Raw genomic sequence first — 25,387 nt, forward strand, 5'->3', positions numbered from 1 at the left:
TCCCACACAAGGAAACTAGAATTACACACTCACAAAATGAATGCGCACCAAAGGACTCGCATTTCTTTAAAACTATTAATATATACTTACCTCACAGCCACAGACAGGCACGGATGTTGCATGGGGGTTGTCTTCCTGGCAACATATTGGCTAGTGCAGTGGGAATGATGTGGTAATCCCGAGTTACTGCTGCGCACCGGCTTTGCGACCTTGCTAGGACGTGCAACATACTTTGCCGTTTTTACCTATGCAATTCTGGATCCTACAACAATCGATGCACTTTGGACAAAGGCCTTTTAAAATATATTTATCAATTCTCTTGATGTTATACCCTCATTATGCTGTTATAGCTTTCAAAATTAACAACACTGTTCAGCTCAATCCCAAAAATTAATGCCACGCCTAAAAGGTGAATTATATAACAGCCCATTTTACTTCATGGCCATGTAAATAGAGTGCACGTACCTTTCTTTTTTTTTAAACATGCTTAAAAATATAATGTATGTTTAACTTCTTTCGCACAGTACATAGTCAAACGTGCTAATTTGAGGTGCTTGTTGCATTATTACTGAACATTTTCTGGAAAAAAATTCCGTTGTGGCAATGGCTAAGTATTCCTTTTCTATATGGTTGACAATGTTAATCAGACTTAATTTGGAGCTTTCGTGACTGCAGGAATTATTCTTTGGTTCTTTCGGTAAAGTCACGTATAAAGATAAAATAAATGTTTAATTTAATTTATAAATAAATTTGTTTTTATTTAATTTATTATTTTATCTTTATACGTGACTTTACCGAAAGAACCAAAGAATAATGTTAATCAGAACATATTTACAAATAAGCCCACTTTCTGTTCATACGTTTCTAAGAGTTTAGTGTCAAAACTGTTTGCATAAAAATGCAGTGAAACCTATCTTGAAACCAGTTTTCCACTATAAAAACCATTCCCGGAAATAACCAACTGACCAACCACAATGCACCAGTGTTGGTCGCTGAATGCTTCAGTGTCCATTAAGGCACCCCACAGGATGGTGCCATCGTATGGACTTGTGGCATAGGTTTGGTTGTGAATAACCTCAATTATCCACACAATGGATTTAACCAAGTTATGAGATTCATGGAGGCTTTCCTGGGCAAACAAGCTAAATTATAATTGCTAATAAAATCATTAACTATAAATCGGGCAATCCGAGTTGTATTCCCAAACACGGCGAACATAAGTGATCAGCGGTATGAGACTAGTCCATTACCAACCCATACTGACCAGCATAAAGCAGTCAAAACTGCCACAACTTAGATAACATTGGAAGCACGTCTTTCCTGCAGGGGCTTGAGAAATCTCTCTACATTATTTTATATAAAAATTATCCACTGTAAAAATTTACAATGATAAATTATAAATAAATGTTCAATGTTATTATTTTTATTATGTTTCTATCTACGTGGCTTTACCGAAAGACCCAAAGAATATAAATGTTCAATATATATAACCTATTATTCATTGACAGTGAATATTGTGCAACTTTTTTGTTGGGAAAACAACCTGCCTTTATTTATTCCCATGTATTTTTCTTCTCGCCCGATGCATGTCATAGTAATTGCCAAGTATTATTGGTCTCTACAACAAGTCATGTGACTTAAGCGAGGTCACCAGGTTAAAAACATCCTACTTATTCTATGCTGATGTGAAAACGCAGTTTGTCCATAAAGGCAATACGGCTTTGCTATTAAAGCAATGTTGCCAAACACAATTTACTCGAATAACATAGCAATACATTATTGTTGAATGTGCATAATGTAAAAGGTTAAGATACATCGACAATCTAAATAAATAAAAATTTACGATAACAAAAATGGAATGGAATTCAAAACAAAGAGCATGGAAAATGTACATGCTGCCTAAACGTTATTCTTGGGAAAACATTCGATTAATGATTAGAAACGAATCTTTGTGTTGCTAATTAGGGAAAGGCATGATGCTCATAAACTAAGCACTTGGCTACAATGCCTATTGTAAACAGTGGCTGCAATTGTTGAAATATTCAGCTGGTTATTAATGCAAATTAACTACAAATTTGACCTTGCACAATGGAATTCCCCTTGTCCATAAGATTCAGATACATATTGTATTAGTCGGAATGTTAAGGAGTTTTACATTTTTGTTCAATGAGTAATATATTTGTTGAAAATATACTACAAGTATCATTTTTACACGATATACTTTAAAGACATTTGTTACATTTTGTGACTTTAGGCAAACAGCAAGTAATCTGCCAAAAGAATCTCACATTGGCAAAAATGTATGGAACTGGATACATGGTAAGGGTGTCAGGTTAATGTAGATTTGCTTGGTTAATTATTTTTTTAATCATTGTAATAAAATCCTAATCCGTTTTTAAAAATGAAAATTTAGTTAAGACTGAAAAACACCACTTTTCTAACCACAGGAAAAAATCTAAATGAAGCGAATGATTTTACCCAACCTATTGTGATCTTAAGTACAAAACAGTTACGTGTATACTTAAATAATTATTGTGTACCCATTATAATATACACATACAAATTTACAACTTTATATTTCAATATCCTTAATTTGTTGAAAACAAACTTTCTTAAAATCTGTCGACAACAAATACCATCTCTTGTTGACTTATTGTAGAAGCATGCCACTTCAGGACAAAAACATAATCGTGGCTGAATTTCAATAAAAATGGCCCCAAAAGCAGGTTAGTTGAACGAATTAAGGTAATCAGCATTAAAAAACGGTAAATACTCATAACTATGGATTTGTTGAGCTGGATTCAATTTCGTTTCATCTAATTTATAGTTCCATTTTTATAAAGACTGCAATTTTTCCACAATCTGCTTTATGGGTTATATAAAATAAAAAACAAATTACTTTATACAATATGTAACATTGAATTTGGCAAACCAAACCAAATTCAATGTTACGAAATGATGAAACACCCTCTTGTTTTACCATGTTTTTTAATCTTCATGAACTCATTCACGACCTATACATGATGCCACAATGTCATGTAAATTGAACAGCATTTGAACACAGCTGAAAAGGCCGCTGCGAAAAACTGCAAAGACTAAGCAACTGTGACATTGATATGTTTGTGGCTGTTAACCAGATAAATGTTTAACGCGTGCAACGGTCCAGGCAAATGCATTCCAAAGACTGGAGTTAAGAGGTACTCATGTTGTAATAAGGCCTTCTCAGCTGCAAGGTGACTTAAAGACTCAAATATCTGCACTGTCACTTAACTAGGCACATATGTAACACAAACGTTTATGTAACATGCAAATGTGAAATATAAGCATTATGTAAATGAAAGGAGCTGTACATTTTTCTCAAAGACTTGATTTCTGAACTCGCACGTACAGAGTCGCAGACCATGTGACAAAAGGGCACAAATGGAACTGATGAATATGCTTAAAAAAGCAACACATTCAGTTAGACAGTAATGGCAAATGCAGTGGTGCACCCACAGCTGCAAAATCAACGTAATGCTGACATCAGCGTCAAGGAGGTGAGACTGTTCATAAAGACAGCAACCCCCCCCAGACCCACACATCTACTAACACCGTACCCATGCTGAGTAACAAAGGATGGGCCTGCACAAGTAAAAACCCCAACGAGAGTGCAAGAGAAATACAACTGGAATTACATGTGCATACATGTCCCATAACATTTTTTTGTGATTTTCCAAGTCATAGTGGTTCAAAGATGCAGAGCCCACCACTACCTTAAAGTAAGAAAATAGCTATAAGCATCTGTAGCACACAAGGTTGATCAATCGGATTGGCACCACCAATTAATCGTCGGTGAAAGGTTACATGATCGTTCCCAAAAAATCCAACAAGACCTGACCACGAGTGGACTCACATTGACGTGCGGCGGCGTCTGACATGAAGGCGAGGCATCCTCTCCTCCTCGACGTCCGTCTCTCCACCAGAGCTGCTCTCTGTGGCATCCGAGTCCAAGGCCCTCTCAACGTGGCGCAGATTGGCATCTAAGCTTTGAGAAACCCGCTCCAGTTCTTCCCTGGGAAGCTGCTCAAACACCAAATTCCTTCCCCTCTCCAAGGGACTCGAGTGCAATCTTTGACTTCTTAGACAAAGGGGGCTGCTTGTGACATCCAATCTTTTGCAAGCAGCCGATGACACTGAAACTCCATTCTGCAAACACGCCTGACTTTGCCCACGATTGAAGCTATCTTGTGAACGCCTCGTTGCGAGGCTTTCCACCAAACCTCCAAGTTGCTGCCTGACATGACTCTCGGTCTGCTCAGCCTGAATCAGTCGCAGATGTTTCGACAGCCTGCGTGCCCGCTGCTCAAGCACGGCCAGTTTGTGCACGGAGCTCAGCACTCTGGAAGCCATCGGGCACTCGCCTGGGTTCGGGTTAGGTGGGTCTATTTTGGCATCAGCTCCAGACACGTTCACAAACGCCAATGGGTCTGGTCGGCAGGCAAAGTGTTCACTGGAGGTACTGGAATTTTCTGCAAGCAAGGCCGCTCTTGAATCTGCCACATTGTAAATTGCGCCATTGTTATATTTTTTCTGCTCAAACCTAGTTTTCCCATTTAGCACGGGCACATCTGAGTCACGCAAGATGGGAAGTTTACTGGTAATGATATTGTTATGAGTTGAAGATAGTTTCTGCAGTTCATGAACGTCCAGAGCTGTGCTGGATATGGGGTCCAAACAGCCTGAGTTGCATACATTTTTCAATGCTGACTGATCCCCATTTCCTGTTTTCTTCCCATTCAGGGGTCTGGTACTAAGATCACTGTTGGCCTTCCTTATGGTCTGCTGTTGTTTTGCAACGCCATTCTTCTGCTTGCCCACCGAATTCTGTTCGAAAGTTTTCATTATCTTTTGGCCCAGATGTAAAGACGCCTGTCCGAGTTTGCCAAACACCCTGCCCTTCACAATTAAATGTTTGGAATTCGCCGACACCTGGTACAAGGGCAACAGCTCCCCTGGCTCCGTGTCTGTGAACTCTCCACTGCCGGGCGCCTGAACAATGTGCGTTATGCCTCCGTCTAGTCGCACGGGCTTCTTGCAGAGGCAGCCCAGCCTCTTGCGCACGGCGGGTATGTTGCTGCTGTAGCTGTTAAGGCGGCGGTCCGAGGCGGCAGCGGCAGTGGCAGGGGCCTCGAGGGCCGGGTCGGGCACTGACGGGGCGAGCTTGAGGCGGCGAACCTCGGTCGTGGCGGCTTCTGTGAGTGCGGGAGCCATGGCATCCATGCGACGGACAGCATGGAGGCCTCAGGGGCGGGGGCGATCGCGCATCCGCCTGCCACACACACACAAAGGGGCCACGGCGACACGGACAGCCAGGCGGGTTCTCACAGCTGCGCTACAGACGTCTACGAGAGCCCCCCGTTTTAGCGATTTCACCAAATACGGGGGGGGGGGGGCGTTTAACATTAATTCGAACGTCGACGTATTAACACTGGCATATTTGAATCGCCGAGATTGGCAATAATTGAGCATCAACGTCGCGGAGAACCCGCGGGAAACCCAACAAAGAAGGCATGGGCGAGGGCAAACAATCGACCCATTTTTTTCCGTCTGGTCACACAAGCAAGTCACACCCGCCCTCGCAACAGCAGTGTGGGTCGCACCTTTCTAGCACGACGTAGAAAATTACATCGACGATACACGTCCCTTTGGACACGTCAAAACTGCACTATAATCGCCGCACAATTACAATTATAAGAGAACAATCGCCGCCCTGGGAAGGCTCGCCACGGCCCAGACCTCCCCACCCACCCTTCACCATCACGCAGAGGGCTTCTCTCGCTCGTCAACTTTAAGCGCATAAGTAGCCTTGCCCCCCCCTGCCCCCAGCACCAGGAGAAACACTACAATGCTGTACTATATACTACGGCGTTTGCGACATGTCACAGCAGTAACAGCAGTATACAAAGATCGATGGGGGGAGGGCATACACATTTCGGGGGCAAGTCATCGTACGAGCACAACGGCGAACAAGGGGTTGGGGTACGGATAACACCACGCCCGGCCGCCTTCACCTCCGCAGTGCCTTTTTGTTACACACCACAACCATACACACACACACGACTCGTCGTATACGGTCCAGGAGACCTAGGGGATATATCCAAACTGCAGGTTTGACTAACACGTGCCGAGAAAACAAACAAACACCTTAAGGAGGTTGCCGGGTTCATAGCGCAGTGCGCGAACCCCACTGCGACACCGCCGCTCCTTTGACACGCACAATGTACACTGCTGCTGCTGTCACCACGTACCAAGGGCCTGGCCGTGCTCACCACCCTACGCACGTGTACCCCGTAGCAGCAGCGGCAGCGAGCCCCGCGTTCTCCACCTCTTCCTTATCGATTGCGATCACACACAGACGCACGTGACTACGGATTGGCGCGCGATCTTTCTACTGCTGCAGCAACAGCGGCCACCACCACCGCCTCCCAGAATCTACTGCTGCACGGAACACCCATCCCCCGCTGCCCACCCCAACCCCCGCTGCCCCCCCCACCTCCTGACTTCCCCCCCTCCTGACTCGCCACAACCCCCCCTCCTCACTCGCCCCCCCCCCACCCCCCGCTGCCCCCCCCCCACCTCCTGACTGCCCCCCCCCCGCTGCTCCCCACCTCCTGACTTCCCCCCCCCTCCTGACTCGCCACAACCCCCCCTCCTCACTCGCCCCCCCCACCCCCCGCTGCCCCCCCCACCCCCCACCTCCGCCCGTCAACACGCGCGCGCTCACGACCCCCCCCCCTCGTGCGCGCGAACCCAACGGCCACACCGCGACACGAAGTCGTCTTACCGCGAGACGTGCACAACAACACGCCGTCCTCCTCTTCCTCTGCCACCACGATCGCAGTCCCCCCCCCCCCCTTGTGAAACTATTAACGACGTTAGTGCGTATGTCGGGTGGTTGTCTACCCCACCCCCACGTCAATTGACGTTTGCCTCCTTTTCGTTTTGTCCACACACGAAAAAAAGAGAGACGAAAAATAATTAAATAACGAATATCGAAAGTGCTTTGTCCGGGGGACACCGCCCCGGGCGCCAGGCTACCGCGGTGGTTAAACTTTCACATATGTCCCCGTGAATAGTACGTGATGGTTTATTGTTCCTCTACACACAACTGCATTGTTTATTCCCTGCCGCAAAGAAACCCGGAATAAATCCCTCACCGTCCTTAACAACAACAATCGTGACAAACGGCGCCTTTGCGCTACGATCGCCGATGCCGTTTTTACTCCCGCCCCTCGGTATCGCTATTACTACCACAGACGTTACACGTTTATCGTCAACTAACACAATTGACACGCGCGAGCCGCTGACAACGGAGACCTCCACAACCGCCGCCGAAGATGGCGGCTCCTGCGCAACTTTCCCGCGCGGCGACGCGGAGCGCGCGCGCTCTCCCCGCAAAATGGCGGCGCCTTTACCGCCATCCCCCGCCCCTCATCCCCCAAACCCCCCCGCCCCTCATCCTCCAACCCCCCGCCCCTCATCCCCCAACGCCCCCCCCGCCCCCAACGCCCCCCCCCGCCGCCAAGCCCCTCATCCCCCAACGCCCCCGCCCCTCATCCCCAACCCCCCCCGCCCCTCATCCCCCAACGCCCCCCCCGCCCCCAACGCCCCCCCCGCCGCCAAGCCCCTCATCCCCCAACGCCCCCGCCCCTCATCCCCCAACGCCCCCCCCCCGCCCCCAACGCCCCCCCCGCCCCCAACGCCCCCCCCGCCAAGCCCCTCATCCCCCAACGCCCCCGCCCCTCATCCCCAAACGCCCCCGCCCCTCATCCCCCAATCCCCCCCGCCCCTCATCCCCCAACGTCCCCGCCCCTCATCCCCCAACGCCCCCGCCCCTCGCCAACCCCCCACCCTTCTCCACCCTCGCACCCCGCCCCCTCACACGATCCAACACAACCCCCCCCACCCAAAGCCTCGCTGTCACATTTCCCACGCTGTACCCGCAATAAGCGCACCCATTGGCTGAAGCCAAGTCAGCCCCCCCCCACCACCAATCCTCCTTCCCACCCCGGTTAGGGGCGTGGCCACTTTTAATCGACCGCAGCCGTGAAACGTCGCGGCCGTCTTCGCGACCGCCCCAAACGACGGCAGACATCGCCGATAACGCCCAGCTGCGACACTCGAGCCAATCGCACGAGGCGCTTCGGAAGGGGGCCCACGAGGGCGGAGACTTGCTTGTGCAAGCTACGGTTTTAGAGGCCCCCCCCCTCTCCACAAAGGGGCCAGGACGTCGCCGATTGCGCCACCGGTGCCGTCCCCACCCCGCACGTTTGGCGCGGCCACGCGTCCTCTTTCGCGCGTTTTCCGCCCACTCTCTTTTTTTTGCCACAACTCTACGGCGCAAACAGGCGCCCTCGTGTGAGCCACAAGAACCGTGACGCGGCGGGCATTTGGCAACTCGAGGCCTCGCGAGCGGATTTGGCAACCCTGGTGGGGGCCCTTCCCGAGGTCCGGAGAGATTCCCCTCCAAGTAGTAGTAACGACACGCACGTGGCTTCATCCCTCACCCCAAACACCATCAAGATCATTTTAATCCACTACCCCTTGGTACTCAATTCACAGATAAAATGTACCCAGTTTTAGGATTCTGTCGAGGAAGGATGGAGCGTGCGAACTGGAAATTCCCATCCCATACGTGACCCACTGTCCATGTGTAATGAATATTGGGAATGTCGTGACACATCCTGCTGGCACGTCAGCTGCGTATCCCCGTAAACACCCGCTCACATTTAACCACAACCCGTGCAACTGAAACATCTCAACTACAGCCCAGAAACAATCCGCCTGCTGTGTACCCCTCAACACTCTTATTCGGAACAAATGATTCACCGTGGAATTTTTTTAGTTAAACATTTGCAGCCATGCTTGTGGGACAGTCCGTTACGCGCTATACACTTTAAACACGTGCTTTAATTACTATACAGCGTACACAAAAACAAGGGTAAATTTTGGGTTTAAAGAAATGTATATCCCTCTGCTCCCGACTTCCACAGGCCAGTAATGTGTTAAATGTAATCTTGACAATGCATAGTCATTATTCCGCGAAAGGGTGGGTTGTCCGTGTCATGGCAAAATTATTTATCTCAATGTGAATTAGAAACAAAACATCGCCACCCACTCAGTCTGCATGACGGGCCTTTAAAAAAAATCGTAATTAGGAACGTTGCTTTCACTGTCCACTAATTCAACGAAACAATTCTAAAACATTCAAATTTACCATGGAACAATACACAACGCTGCCAAAACAACCGGCATGGGGCAGCCAGTTCACGGACATCAAGCCTTGGGATTCTTGAGTCAACCACGTGTTGAGCCAGCCCAAGGCCCCCCCCCGTCCATCACCACGCACAACATTGGTCGCTGTCAACAACTTCAATATGTATAAACAATTCCTCGTCCTTTATTGCCACCGAATATCAACAATTACTATTGTAAACAATACGCATCTACTACAAGGAAGTTTGATAAGACCCCTCCTCGGAAAGTATGATATGCACATGTGGACTTGAGTACAGAATAGTTAAAAATGTCATGCGATTGTGGCTCCCGGGTAATCTCAATCGAAAAGTGGACTCCATATACCGGGTAAACAACGCGTGAAAACATGCAACCATTCATCGTTAACTAGCTGTGAATATCGATCACTTGTGCCAGTTCTTTCTAAACTATTCTTTAAATGTGGCCAGGTGACATGGGTGAGTTTCATGGTTTGAATCCAGCAGCCACCCTGATCAATACTACGGATGTTTCAAGTTTCATTTATTAGGTTTAGCCCTGTGAGCCATGCGGCTCTTGAGTCGGGTGCAACCGCAACAAACAAAATATGAACAGAGAACATCTTAAAGTGACGACGCGCAACAGAAACATCCTGGATAAACCAGCAAATCTTCCAAAAAAAACCCCACCGTATTACAACGCTGTCTACAAAGATCCCAGTGTGTCTCTTCTTCGATAACACGTGTTTTCATAATGCGAATTGGATATACCACGATAAATATATTAGGGAATGCGTTTTTTTATAACGCGGTTGAGAATTGGCAATAACATCGATTGATTGAACAGAACTACGTCGCACGAGGAGGAATACGCGGTCGTGCGGCTGCCTCGGCATTGCATCACACAAGGTGGGATGCTGCTGGATGCTTCTCGACACAACCAACCACATGCCTCATTTTTTTGCTCAGCATGCGTACGCATCTCGCGTGTCATCGCGGACTGCGCTTTACCCTATATTATTGATTAGAACACGATTTTTCTATAACGCGGTGTTCTTCAGGAACGCAACTGCATGACACGTAAAAATATGCACCGTTTGTTTTACAGTGGACCTAAAGTTTGTGACGTATTTTTGCTTGTCCATTGTGTCAGCGTCATGGTTCAAATTTAACACATTTTATATTACCCAAAACTTACTCAATTCGAATATATATAGCAAGCATCACCCCTTACCGCAAAGCCAAAACCCTGCTGAAGAGTCGTGAGACTCAGTGAGGCTTTCCTTGGCAAACGAGCTTAATAATCGCAATAATAAACGTTTAGCATTTAACTAAACTGGATGAAAACACTCCGAATACTCAATGGGAATTTTATATGAAATAAAGGGTCAAGACTAGCCATCGCATGACTTTGACAAGGAAATGATTAAAAGGAACAGCTGGATGCAGGGTTGTGAGGTGAGCTTTAGAATGTGTAGGTGTGAAGGCTAAACAAAAGCTCTGTAATTTAACTCGAAAGCGAACACACATGACAATGAAAGCGAGACCAAGGATGAATGAGGAGATGCCTTGAGCCCATCCCTACCTCCTGTAAACAACTATAACAGATCATCGTTTGTAGTTCACAGGCAAACGAATGAAACCTACAACTCTATACGTTGATGTACAGTGTTATAGCTTAAACAGACAATACAACATATAACGAAGCAATGCCCGATCTACAAAAACGAAGGAAACATCACAAAGTACTCCACTGGACCTGATGCAGTTATCTGGCTTGACAAACCTGAACGTGACATTGTAGTTGTTGATCTGCATCTACATCAGCCATACGAAAGAAGATAGTTTAAAATACGGTATATGCACGCGTGAGGCTGTGTAAGCCACTGAAAGGATGTGGAAATTAATCCGTCAACTTACTAACCTTCCATATTAATTGCTGATGGTATGAAACCAACTATGTATACACAAACATGGTTACGTAAAAACACATGCTATGGAATGTAATTCACATAATTTACATTGTAAAAGTACGATTTTAATGCTGGTCCTCCACGATGCTTTCTGACGTATCACTGTGCTTGCTGATGGGCTACAATTGGACATCTCGATGGTACAAAGATGACAATTACGTTTTTATTTAACAAAAGTGCTTCTTACACCACGAGTTGTTATTTAGCCAATAATTAATTACGTTGACTGACAATGGCAGCATTGATAAATATTTATTCAGATAAGAAACATTCCACATAGCCAAACTGCTTTCAAAGCTGCATGTATTCAACACAGTCAGGTATACCAGATATACATTTCTGCATTTCAGTGAGCTGGCTGACTCTAAAAAACTTTCACACCTCAAGTTATTTTACGAGTCACACTCTTGGCAAGGGATTCAACAAAACATTATATGTGCGGCCCATACGCGAATCCGAGGCAGCCTTGCTGCCCTCAATGCCGAATGTTTAAATATATTCCATCTTTACCAAAGTGTGATTACTTCGTCCATTGTAGCAGTTTTTTTAGCAAACAGTTTAAAAAAAAGTTTTTTGTCGAAAAACTGTGCTCCAATGACTTCACCATGTTGTGACCTTTGGAACAAACTGTAACAAAAGCACGTGGTCACACCCTGCCCAGCAGTGCACATTGACCTAGACATACAGTACCCCTGCAGGTAAAAGCTGAAAACATGCACCGAATTACGGAAAGCTATACCGTAATGGGAGATATTGACAACATGGATAGAGTTGTATAGCTTTCACGCCCTAGTTTAACAACGAAAAACATAGAAGTTGCAAATTGTGTTTTCTTAAATATCTAGTTAAAGACTACTTGCCATACACCTAATCACCCTCAAAGTAACAATGCATGAACTGAATTTGATTTCTTACACTCACGATACACTCATGTAATTGTGCGTGTGAGAATCAATTACGGTATTTATTATATACGCATGTTAAATGCAAATTATACATTTCAGCTAAATCCGGAAACAAAGTTGTTGGCTTAAGAAAGAATACAAATGAGATAGTAAAGAGCAGACAAAAATAATGCATTCTTGAATAGAATAACAATCCTAAATCATGATCATACGTGGATCGATTGCTTAGGATGAGATTTTACATGTCCGGTAGTCAACAACTTGCCGAAATTGGGATTCATGAAAATAAATCTGCGCTGTCTCGTATCGATATAAAATGAAAAAGACTCTTGCCATTTGAATGCGAATGCTTTAAAAAATGCCTATTAGAGTACAGTATAATAAATTAGCACATGCAGTTTTTTTGAAAATTTTAGCAACAACAAAATCCAGAGGGTAGTATTTGTTTATGGAAACCAAGTTCACAACTGACAAATGTAAACATTTGATTAATTTAAGCAAATACTATCTTCTGGTTAAGTTACATTTAAAATGCTAGGTAAATACTATGGTGACTTGTGTGCTGTGCAAGAAATGTAAATCACCATGATACTGCTCCATGTAGGAAAAAAACTTCCCGGCAATGCAAACAAACACACGTACTGTAGATGTGCAGCGCTTTTGTCAATCTACTGCTGGATGAGAACCTCGCAAAGCCATTCTGTTTCAGGGGTAATTTTACCATATTTCACCACGCTGGTCATTCCGGCTTCAAAACTGACAGTATAAACTATAGACGGTGGAGTACTCTATCCTGGAGTAACATAACAACGACTGTACTGTACTCTTTGGTTCTTTCGGGGGCAACTTAAGCTTTAATTTATTTTATACCTACGTGACTTTACCGAAAGAACGAAAGAGTATGGATCCCTGCAGTCACGAAAACTTCAAATCTAGATTGAGTGTACTGTAGCTGCACTGCCATCTGCCCCCTGCTGACAACGTAGCCCCACAATTTAATAAGCGGCGTGTCATAATGAAATTCTAAAACACTGAGTATTGGTTGAATACAGCCATTTGGATAAAACAAAAAAGTAAAATCTCACTCCAAATAAAACAATTATCATGAAAATATTAAAGGTATATTGTACATGAATACCTTGATATGCGAATATTCGATATACGGAGTTTCAGTCTCACGAACTTTGGATTTATTACCATTATTTTAATACAAAAATTTTAGTGAAATAGCAATAACTTAAACAAATGAATAAAATTATCCATATAAATAAGAATACAATTATAAGATACGTTTTGTTCAGCTTTGCACATCCTGATGGCTCATGCAATGTTTGTTTACATTCGTATCGGACAATCAGCGCGCGTGGAGCTTTGGTGTATGGTGGGCAATGCAACCTTATAACTGCACGGGTGAGTGTGAATATATTTGACAGTACAGTACGCCATGTTTCCTTAATTTGTAAAAAATAATGAAGTTTTAATATTCTACAATATAAAAGACAACGCGATTTTCAATATAATGCCTTCGTTAACAATATGAATAGTAAGTTATGAAGCGTTTATAGCAGGAAATGGTAAGTTACGAAGGCTGGCAACACATCTTCATAGTACTGTTATACGTTATCCGATATACAAAGTTTAAATATACGAAAAGCACTGGAAATGTAGAGTATGGGAGTGCCCTGTTGGATTCCAAATGCATAATGGATTATGGGAGCCAAATTATAATTTATAAGGCAGGGATATCAAGCATATGCATGGTTCGTAAACCTTTCAAACATGCGTTTATTCTTGAAATTACTTTAAAATATGTATCAATGCGTACAATCTGCTGTGACAGATGGATAAGAATAATGGACATTAATGATACAAATTTAACAAAAACTGAAAAATGTGCAAATTAGCATGGAGAGGTACACGCCTGGAAATACACTGAGAGACACCAAGAGTGTTCAGTTTACCACGTAGTCTTTCGCGAGCAATATTATCCATAAGAAGTTTTGTGGGTTAGATCGAGTAAACATAAATGTCGTTAAACCCGCCACCACCCGACAGCCAATTAGTAAGGGTTGTCACATGTACAGGCTGGTTGTAATTACCGGCGAAACGTCATACTCGAATTGTAAATGTTGTGGGTTTACTCTCCAACACACCACTCTGTTGAACTAGTAACGAATTGGCATGTTTTTTTGTTTACGTGACAAACCTTGCTAATTGGCTGTGTCGGGTGTTGGCAGGTTTAACAACATTTATATTCATGCGATTTGATCAAAAAAATATTTTATGAATGATGTTCACATTGATTAGAGAACGAATGGAGGTTAAACATATAGTTTAAACTGTCAATAAACACGGGCTTGGGCATGACACCTCAATAGAAAAGGGTACGATGGCCTTTGGTCGAAATTAATGACAGTGGCGGTCAACGGGAAGGAACACACCCAAGAGGACGGCTGCCGCTTTGATGGAGCAATGAGAAAAAAATGCAAGTCGCGTACAGGTGCTCTGTAGATTTTTACGTTGTGGGACCACGGTTGATGCCAATGGCTTGTTGAGGGGCCTTTCTCCAGCAGTGAATTGATCATGGTTGAAAGCTTTAACATTATTTTCTGAGCCGCATGAGATGATGTCGCGAGATGACGTGCCACATCATGACTTCATCGGGAGGCGCACATGACTTGTGATGTCATCACCTTGGCCAAAAAATTATTATAAATTATGCACGGGTTTTTCTTTTCGCTAAGTTTTGGGTAACCTTTTAATCAATTGTCCCAGTCCCTAATAGCCACAAAACTTTATACTAAAGTTATATTTACAATGGATTATCTTTAAGAATTATCGTGACCCCCAACTCCAGACAGACAGTCTGAATGACAGGCAGACAGAGCTAATGCATTTTCCAACTTAGTTTTAAAGCTTAAAAAAATGCAAAGCAATTAAAGCTCATATTCTTTGGGTCTTTCGGTAAAGTCACGTAGATAGAAATAAAAATATCACGTTCGATCGCAACGCAAGCAATCGTCATCAGGCTCTGCAATGAGCTGATGAGCTTTACATAAACTTCAATTATAATCCGGGGCATTTTCCACCACGCTGGCCGGCGCATGTCAGTGAAGAGGAGCCGGGACCGGTTCAGTTATCACTCGCCATTGTTTACAAAAAGCATCAAGATGGCAAAGTGACGTCTTTTGAAACAATACAAATTCCAGTCCACAGTTTTACAACTTTTTTTGGGAGTGTGTCACTGTTATGCTACCGAACGTATAGCTTTTGAGTTTAAATACTATTAAAACGTTACTTCCCTAAAACGGTTTAAATATTAAATTGAGTTTAAAAAATAAACCATAAAACATTCCCAACTAGTCAACGTACTGTACCCCACCATACACTGCACTTTAGACAGGCACAACAATTACCTTGCACAATATACACATCTCCACAGCGTGGATATTTCCTATTGCATATCCGAGTGCTATATTTAGCTGTATAAGAATGTTCATTACAGTGATACTGTAGACTGTGTAGGCACAGCTTTCTTGTACAAAAAAACAAGCTACACCTTAACCTGGTTGAGCAATAAGTCTGATGCGTGTTTGACGTGTCTTAAATAAAAAAAAACTGTTCCTTTATTTCTTAGTTGCACAAAACGAACGATTTCCATAGTTATATCTCGCCTTTTACTTTATCACGTAATCACACGGTCAGAGCCAGTGTCCACACACTCCATCTGGTTCTTCTCCTGGTTTCCCTTTTATACTGCCAGATCGGAAGTGACGTCATGGGCTCAACCAACGGAGGGCCTAACCAAGGTGGATTCTAAACAGTTGGAATATTTCGATTTAAAGCTTTCGTGACTGCAGGGATTCATCTTCTTGGTTCTTTCAGTAAAGTTACGTAGAAGGGACGTCCTGAGGACGGCTGCTTGCGTTGTGGCCGCAACGTCGTGAGAATTGTATTTTATTATGTTTTATTTTTATTATTTTATTATTTACCTTCTACGTGACTTTACCGAAAGAACCAAGATGATGAGTTGGAATTTTCCAAGTCAAGTATGCCCAATCTTCAACAAATGTATGACAGATAATCTTGGGTTCTTTCGGTAAAGTCACGTAGATAAAAAAAATAAACTGTTTATAAAGGTTTAAAATGGGCATAGCCCAAGTGTCAGCAGCATGGGCGGGGCAGCGAATGTTAATGTAAGTGATGGGCAAAGACGGCGCTGGTGGTGGGTTTCCACCAATTAAAGGGCTGCCAGGTGAAAATTAGCATGTTAATGTGAGATCGGAGAGCGGCCTCCATTGCGAGCGAGCTGAGGTGGCTATGTTAATGTGAAAGATTAGCATGTTAATGTAAGATTGCAGAGCCGCCGCCACGTAGAGGTTGGCGCGCGGAGGTATGACAGATGTACATCAAATGTATATACAGAAATAATACATTCACTTTCTGTCTTATGGCTCTTACAGACTGCACTTGGCAACCAAGCTGTATATAACAATTACCCCTCACTGGTAGGATTCCTCAAAATGTAGTTTCTACCGCAAAATCAATTTATGCTGTAAATTATCAGACCGTTAAGTTTACTAAATGTGCGTTAACAGTGATACAAGACCTCCGCGTGAGTGTGTTCAGTAAGGATGTGCTGCTAATTTGTGCAAGATTTTTTGTTTTTCTATTTTTTCCTCTTCCCCTATAGCATCCCAATTGTGCTATCTGTGTAACGTTATGAGACGTGGGCATTAATTTGGATACCTCGCGCAGCATCCCACAAAAGCAGACATCACACAACTACTTCTGAGAGTCGTCCAAGTGACCTCTGGTCCGCACAAAATAGGGGGCGGAACTTTCCCACCCGTCGCATGACAGGAAAACCAATAATTACAATTGTCAGAGATAGAATATAGGCAAATAAAGTCCACAACCAAATTCAATGCGATAGCTTTTTTGTGCAGTCATCCATGACCAGTGAGATCATCGAATCTTTACATTTAAAAAAAACCGTTAAGAAAGTTGGTGTGGTACAGCAAACAGCAAGTTGTATTGCCCTATAAGTATGTGACAGTAGCGTCATACCTAAATGAATCGTAAGAAATTGGAATAAAATAATGATTGCAAAGCAATTCAATTATGACCGCAGTGTAATCACAAACTTAACTACTCTATTTTTGCAACACAATGGATATGAACATGAATGACATCACATTGATCGTTAAACGTGAACACAGCTGTAGATAAGCCGAGTCAGATTAGAAGTACATTTTAAGACAAGGGTCGGCAAACTGCGGCTCAGGAGCCGCATGCGGCTCTTTAAGAACTGCTTCGTGACGTTATTTATTAAGGACCACCATCTCACATTGACATGCATTGCGGCTCTTGAAATAGTTTTTTTTAACCAAATTCGAACAAAAATGGCTCTTTTTGTTATTTTGGTTGCCGACTCCTGCTTTAGAGTCTGTTGCACCAAGTCAGCATAATGAGCTAGTGCCTATGATCTTATGAGTTTTAGCTCCTGGGCAAACAAGCGAACTGGAGTATTTAAACCCTTGGCTTTCGCGGGTTTATTGTTCGCGGTTTTGGCCTCTCTGTATACCAATTTAGTTGTCGCAGGGGTTAGTTTTGGCCTTTAGCGGGTATACAAGGAAGTATTACTCTAGAAGGTTCTGGAGTGATGGTATTGAGACTGATACTGTAATTCGGGGCGGGCGTGGGACACGAGGCAGTCAGTCACACCTTTGACGTGTAAGAATGTCGCGGACAAACAAAAATACAAAAATCTCACGTATAGCCATAACAGACTGTTGGGCCAAATGCTGTTAGCGAGAAGCTATGACGCCAGGCATGGCACACGAGGCGGTGGGTGGCCAACATCACGCCCGGCCGCCTTTGTCTCCCCAGTGGCAATGTTTACACATCGCACCAGGTACTCATTTGAGGCTGAGTCGACCTAAGGGAGGCCCAGGACCGATTCAGATAATCGTCACTGGTGTTGAGTGTGAATGGGAATCAAACTCGGCTCGCTGAGTTCGTAGCGCAGAGCACTAAGCACTACACCACCGCTTTGGATTGTCATCATCGGTAAGTACGGTATTTGTTCAGTATTTATACTACTATTTATTGTCTATTAATATTTTTTGTATAGGTTTAAAAAAAATTTGGGTTTATTTGGCATACAGTCCTGTACAGTACGTATTTCAAGAGTGATGTTTCTATTTTTGGTTGCCATGTTCCCAACCCCATTATTTAGGCAAGACTTAAGTTATGAATATCGCGGTTTTGGCTTTCCTGGCACTTTCCAAGAACGTAACCCCCGCTATATTGAAGGGTATCCTGCACGAACACAGTGCCCTAAATCATAAATGGGCTGCACTTTAATGTGTACATTAAGTGCAATCTCTTCCCAGTTATCAAGTCGCCACTTCTGTTTTTTTTTTATACAGTTGATTCATTAGTTTAATATGAAGGCTTTCGAGAGCGATATTCATTATAAAGGTTTTTGGGTTAGATCACGTTAGTATAAATGTGTCGTAACCCTCCACCACCCGACACAGCCAGTAAGGTTTGTCACGTAAACACAAAACGACAATTAGTAACTACTTCAGCCCACCGGTGTGTTGGAGAGTAAATCCACAACATTTACAATTTGAATACGACATTTCGCTGGTAATTACATCCAACAACATCGGGCGATTTGCCAGAATAGTGAAGCAATCCACCTGCTTCCGGTCTTAAATAGAGAAAGATTATGCAATCACTGAACCCATCAGGTGCCGAGATCCAGGGGTGGAGGAGGGGGGGGATGACAAACCTTCCTGGCTGTGTCGGGTGGTGGAGGGTTACGACAAATGTATTTATACATTTATATATAAATTTATATATATGTCCTATATTATGGACAAATTTATACTTACGCGATCTAACCAAAAAACCTTTACTATGAATATTGGTCTCGAAAGCCTTCGTATTAAACTAATAAATCAACTGTATTTTTAAAAAAACTTCAGCCAGACTAAGATTACATCAAATAATCAAAATACTAAATATTGAAATGCGAAGCAGACCAGGTGACACGTTTGCACCAGTTTTTCACAGCGACGTTAAATATATATTTTAAGAAATTTGTACTGAAGAAAGACAAATATTCACAGAGAAAACATTAACTAACTGAAACCTGGTGATGATATAGTTAGTGTAATGTCTAATGAGAATGAACAGCAGGAAATGTTACAATAATTGTATTTTAAAAAGTTTGGATGAGGATAAATATGAGCAAAACAATGATCATGTACAAGAAGTTTGCTCGACAAATGGAGATAGACATCTGTTGGATGGGCACAACTTCAAAAGCAGTCGAGTATGTGTACCTGGGGCAGGTATTAAAGGCAGCCCAACATCAAAAATATAAAAATGAGAGCAGGTTGGAGTCCTTTTGAAAACTTGAATTTGATGATGAAAAGCAACATACCAATGTACCTAACGAAGACTGTGTTTAATTAATGTGTACTACCTTCTATGGCATATGGTTCAGAAAGCCAATTAAATAAAAAGTGTGCCAGAGACAGAAAGCGAAAAACATGGAGGAGAGAACAAACACAAGTTCATGCCATCATTCAAACGAGAAATACATAAATGGAAGTGACCTTTGGTAGGAATGGATAACGGATGATTTTCAAGAATAAAAACCGAATGGCAGCCAAGGATTCGAGCGCATCAGAGAGAGCATCCATTTGCTGGTGAATTTGCTGGTGAATACAACCAATTGTGACGTCGTACTCAAATAGGCGTCTCCAGCATCTCCAAAAACACCCTCCTCTCCACGGTTGTTTGCCCTTTGCCCCTACCTCTCGCGAGCTCTTCAACTTGTGAAGCAGCTACACTAATAATCATGCGCAAGTGACGTCACTCCACATTGACAGCCCCCCTCATTAATAATCATGAGCAGGTGATGTCCTCCAAATGGACACCCCCCCATTATTATCTACTCTGAGCCAATAATGTCTGTGTGCAACGCTCGTGACGTCACTCCACGTCGGCCAGCCCCCCTCATTAATAATAATTAGCGGGTGACGTCACTCCACATGGGGGGCCGAGGCGCCTCCTCCCCCCTCCTCGGCATCAACTCACAACCATCACGACAAAGGCAGAACCCTCACGTCATCACGCGATCTCCGTAACGCTGTTGAGACATCAAAGTAAAAAGGACGTCATGATGAGCAAGGGATTATCACCTTAAAATGAAATAGGTCTGTGTCATCGCGCCATTACAAATTGCACACGCATTAATGCAGTTAATATCACATCGCGGTCTGCTTTTCGCTGGCCAATTTCAGATTTACTGCAATATACCCATTCTTGGACGGGCAAAAGGCTCGTTGTAAATGTTGTGGGTTTACTCTCCAACACACTGGTGTGCTGTAGTAACTAATTGGCATGTTTTGTTTACGTAAGAAACCTTATTCATTGGCTGTGTCGTGTGGTGGTAAGTTAACGACACATTTATATTTAGGCGATCTAAGCCAAAAAAACTTTTATTATGTATAATATTGGTCGCGAAAGCCTACGTGTTAAACTGCAATGACATCATTTTTGTGGCCAGGGGCTAGGTGGATTTGTCACATTACAGGATCATAAGAGGTGGCAACAGCTTGGGGGAGGCCTTCATTCTGCAGCGGACTGAGCATGACCGATTGGTGATGACACTAAATGTAAAGTATCTTAAACCTCAGATCGGGTTAACTGCACGAGCAATCAACCACAAAACACGTGGTACAGTAGCCAACTTATTTATTTTCGGGTGTGGAGCAACCATCACATTTTTGTGATGCTCTCTGCGACCCATTCCCCAGCACCCACCCCTGCCTTCTCAATGAGGTCTGTGTATATGCAACCCTTCCTGAAAACCTTCGAACATCCCTCACAGGCGTCTATGGTCAATATAAGCCTCCCCCCACCCCATCACACCAAACCTCACAACCCCACCTCCTGCTTGAACCCTGATATACTCAGCAGCATTTGTTTCATTAATTGCAAAAATTTATTAAATGGCTTTACGGTCCCCTCCATTAATGTGGTAAATCAAGGTGATGTTGGTTTGCAAGTTAGTACAATACAGCACTCGTGAACGAGTAGAAAAGGTTTTCCAAAACTTTTTGAAGTACAATATTTTAAAATAATCGACTCCTTAACTTTTACCACAGTGTTGAATTAACTCGTATTACCGTATAAGTGCAGTACACTCATTTGAGGCCTATATTAGTAGCTAATTGGCATGTTTTAGGTGATTGTGAATTTTTCCAATCCAATCGTTTCAAGAGACGTGGTCAACATTACGACAATGACAACAATTATTTAAGTGCAATTAAGCATCGTGAAGAAAATACTGTATTCTTGTTATATTTTTGGTTCGTTGCTTACTGATACAAAAAAAACAAGCTAATGCTCTCTACCATGACTACCACGAAACAAAAATAGATGTACAGTGCTCAAACCGGCAATGAAATACGTAAATAAAAAAGCACGTGCCTGAAAGCAACGTGACCACGAGATGTGCATCAAGACAACGCTCTTCGTTACTTATACCATGCACTGAATGGCCGAGCAATTGTACCACTCATCTGGATTATCTGAACCTAAAATCTTGTGCTCTCCCCCCACCCTTTCATGATCACTGCAGTATTATTGATGAGCTCAGAGGTAAACACTGCAGGCATCATGTGACCAGCACTGCCGCACACAGGTCTGTACCAACATCTGCCGCTCATGATAAAGATGGGGGGGGGGGGTCCGGTTTCACTTTAAAACTTGTGCATCGCTTGCCTGTTAAGCATTTAAGCCACGACCTTGCACGACGAGTTTATGCATCAGGGTATATTGTAATTTGAGTCTCTTTGTGACCCCCCCCCCCCCCAATTTTTTTTTTCTTTTTGAAGAAAAAGAACTACCGGTTCAATATTTTGCTAAATTCTGTGCATAGAAAGTATGCTGCTGCGCTTTATTTGGCAGTCCTAATCATACCTTACTATTAAATTTAAATAGTCCATCTTTTAGAGATCCAGTTAACTTGTTTGGCTTTGAAGGGCATCCTGGAAATGTTTTATATAACCTGAAAATATGGGTCCACTAAGCGACACCAGAATACTGTGAATGGATTCTCACGAGGACTGAATATGATTCATATGTGGTATTCATAGAATGCTGTGCTGCGTAGGTCAGTTAACACGAAGTCTGTGGATTTCAAAACCCTGTATCTGGGGGAGGAGACGTGTCACCATGGAAACATTGCAAAGTGAAGGTGAACATTTCACTATTTGTTTAGGTTCAAGACCAAAAAAAAACTCCCAAGAGAAAGGAATGAGCATATGGAAGACATGATGAAAACATTGATAACAAAAAGCATTGTCTGAGCTGTAACCGGCAGGCCAATGTTGAATACATGTTATCAAACAGGAAACGTGTTTATACAGTACTTTAGATCCCACTGTGGAGCTGCTCTCTTTACAGACCACACTGTACTATGTATATAAACAGCATACCATTGTGGTATTTCACCATTTTCCACATTGTTTTTAAACTTCTTCCTTGTTTGAACTTCTACGAGATCGTAAAAACACACAGTAAAATGCGACAGTTGAAATAAAATGTCATTACTTTCTCTTGTATAATTGTACCATTCACTATAACCAACACCTAGCTAAATAGTTAAAAAAAAATGTTTTATCCACAATGTACCGTATGCTGAACTTCTTTCGCACTGTACGTAGCCAACCATGCTAATCGGAGGTGTACTTATTCACATGAATACAGTTAGCTGTGCAAAAAATCCATCATTCAAAAGAAATGATATGCAGTAAGCCTTTGACTACTGCAAATGCTGAAGGCTGCCTCGTAACCCAACTCTACTGACCTTCATGGGAAAAACACACATTACACATACAGTCGGGGTAAACACAATCCTCACATGTGTCATGCCAAAACACTCCACAGGGGTGCAATGTTCAACGTTAACAAGATGCATACATTTCACTCGCCTTGTCATTAAGCCATCGTTTAAAATGTTTTAAAAAGCTAAATACCTACATGATATAAACTATGCAGACGTGGGTAAACGCTGTAAAATATTTACCAAATGCTCAGAACTCCTTCCTGGGTAATGCCTGTGTGGAAGTACCAGTAGAAATTGTAATCGCTCTAAATTTGCATATTACATTATTTATTAATGGGGTCTTTTTTGGTACACATGTAAACACCACACGCTCTGCAATCGACAAGCTATGCTTTAGAGGTTGCAAGCCATTGCATCAGGTTTCCTCAAGTGTCATACTCGCTAGCCACCACTGTATGGTGTTGCAAAACTCACCACTCACTCTGCCTGATGTTGTAAGGCCATCTACAGATTACATGTGATACTGCACTGCATGTAAATATCTGAAATTCACTGTACCGTTTTTTTCATTTATGATTTTTTAAATATAACTGTACTGCTTTAAAAATGTTGTTAGTATCAATATAACAAAGGGACATGCGAATTGTCAAAAGTGCATCTCATGGTCACGACCAATGTACATTTAACTGCTGTATTTGCATAAAGGGAATACAATGTAGTCATGAAGATACATGTAAATAAATCGCTTACCGTAACAGGAGCCACAGTTTCCAAGGCCAGCCATCCATGGTACATTTCCCAAAGCACATGAATAGCACTTGCTCTTTCAGCACAAATGATTGGTCTAAACTAGGGCTGAACGATTTGGGGAAAATATCTAATTGCGATTTTTCTGACAGATATTTCGATTGCGATTAAAACATTTAAGTCAAGCTTCAGTTCAATATTCACTGTGTAATAGATTTAAAACATGTGATGGAGCATTACCACATGATACTATCATAATATGAACTGCTCTATATATTATAATGCAAGGATGAGAACTTAAAATATATGAATTGCTTCCAACATTTATTTATAAAAAAAAATTTTGAAATAGAACAATCAAACATAGAACAATTGTTAAGTTAAATAAATTAAGTTATAATAATCAAAAGTAAAACAATTCCAATAAGAAAGTAATAGGGGACTTTTCAAATCGCAAAAAATCTAAGCCTTTGCGATTTTCTAATCGCATTGTTTCAAATTTCGATTTCGATTTTAAATCGATTAATCGTTCAGCCCTAGTCTAAACGCAACGCTAATTGTACATTAATTTAAATCAATCACGTGTATAAAAAGTGAGAGTACTGCTTATGTGAAGCAGAATATACCAATGCGAATGGGTAGATGTTGAGAAAGGAATCCCAGGTCTTCACTCTGATGACATCCATGCTAATGACGTAGGATTCTGAAATGTGGAAGGAATAAAAAAAAAATACATATTTAAAAATGCAATAATTTACGCACATCCAGATTCTTAATTTTAAGCTAAAAGTCTAAGTTGATTTCATCAAGACTTCATGTAGCCCAGGGGTCGGCAACCAATATAGCAAGAGCCATATTCTTAGAATTAGTTAAAAACCTCAATTCGTTAAAAACCTCAATACTTCAAGAACCGCAATGCATGTGGTGAACATGAGACGGTGGTCCTTACTCTTGGTTCTTTCGGTAAAGTCACGTATGTATAAAATTTAATAAATTACGACGTTTCGGGCGCAACACAAGCGTCTATCATCACATTTCAGAATCCTACGTCGTGATTTATCTTATTTTATACCTACGTGACTTTACCGAAAGAACCAAGAGTATGGATTCCTGCAGTCACGAAAGCTTCAAATCACGGTGGTCCTTGATAAATAACGGCACGAAGCAGTCCTCCGGAGCCGCAGGTTGCAGACCCCTTTGATCGAGCCTATCAGCTGCTGTGTCCAAGTGAGGTTAGGCATCTCATCAACATTGGTATTTTACTGAAAATACATTTCTAATCTGTATTTGTTTACATATCAACAACAGGCATATCATCAGCATGCTCTGCTTCACGATTAACTTTGGCAATAAAAAAAAACTTCACCTTGTGCAAAAACAGCAAAACTATGAATATCATATACCATTTACACACTATCTCAATCTCACTTGACTAGCGTAACTGGACATCTTTTTTCTCCTGATGACGATTGCTTGTGTTGCGATTGAAACGTCGTAGTTTTACTGGTAGGAACCACCTGGTTCCACCAGCCCACAGGGGATTATTGTGTCCGCCCGTCTGTCGTGCATCCAAAATGGGAGGGGTAGGGCTGGGTGGAGAGGGGAGGGTGGGGAGGGGCTGGGTGGGGAGGG

General features: G+C 42.8%; 1 protein-coding gene across 4 annotated transcripts in view; it reads right to left on the reverse strand.

The window, feature by feature from the left end:
* The window catches only part of LOC144719870 (KAT8 regulatory NSL complex subunit 1-like), a 49,190-nt gene that overhangs the window by 21,664 nt on the left and 2,139 nt on the right, over nucleotides 1-25,387 (reverse strand). Inside the window, exons 2-3 of one of the 4 annotated variants that reach the window (XM_078596150.1) lie at nucleotides 24,382-24,458; nucleotides 3,893-5,308 (exon numbers count right to left, since the gene is read on the reverse strand). In XM_078596150.1, the coding sequence (XP_078452276.1) occupies nucleotides 3,893-5,259 (1,367 nt within the window). In that variant the 5' untranslated portion in view covers nucleotides 5,260-5,308; nucleotides 24,382-24,458. Of the gene's footprint in view, nucleotides 1-3,892; nucleotides 5,309-6,287; nucleotides 6,472-6,823; nucleotides 7,444-24,381; nucleotides 24,459-25,387 lie in introns of those variants that run through there. The other 3 variants (XM_078596171.1, XM_078596141.1, XM_078596161.1) reach the window with 3 other exon arrangements.

Source organism: Lampetra planeri, chromosome 1 (genome assembly GCF_965212315.1).
Source record: "Lampetra planeri chromosome 1, kcLamPlan1.2.h2, whole genome shotgun sequence".
Taxonomy (NCBI): Eukaryota; Metazoa; Chordata; class Hyperoartia; order Petromyzontiformes; family Petromyzontidae; genus Lampetra; species Lampetra planeri.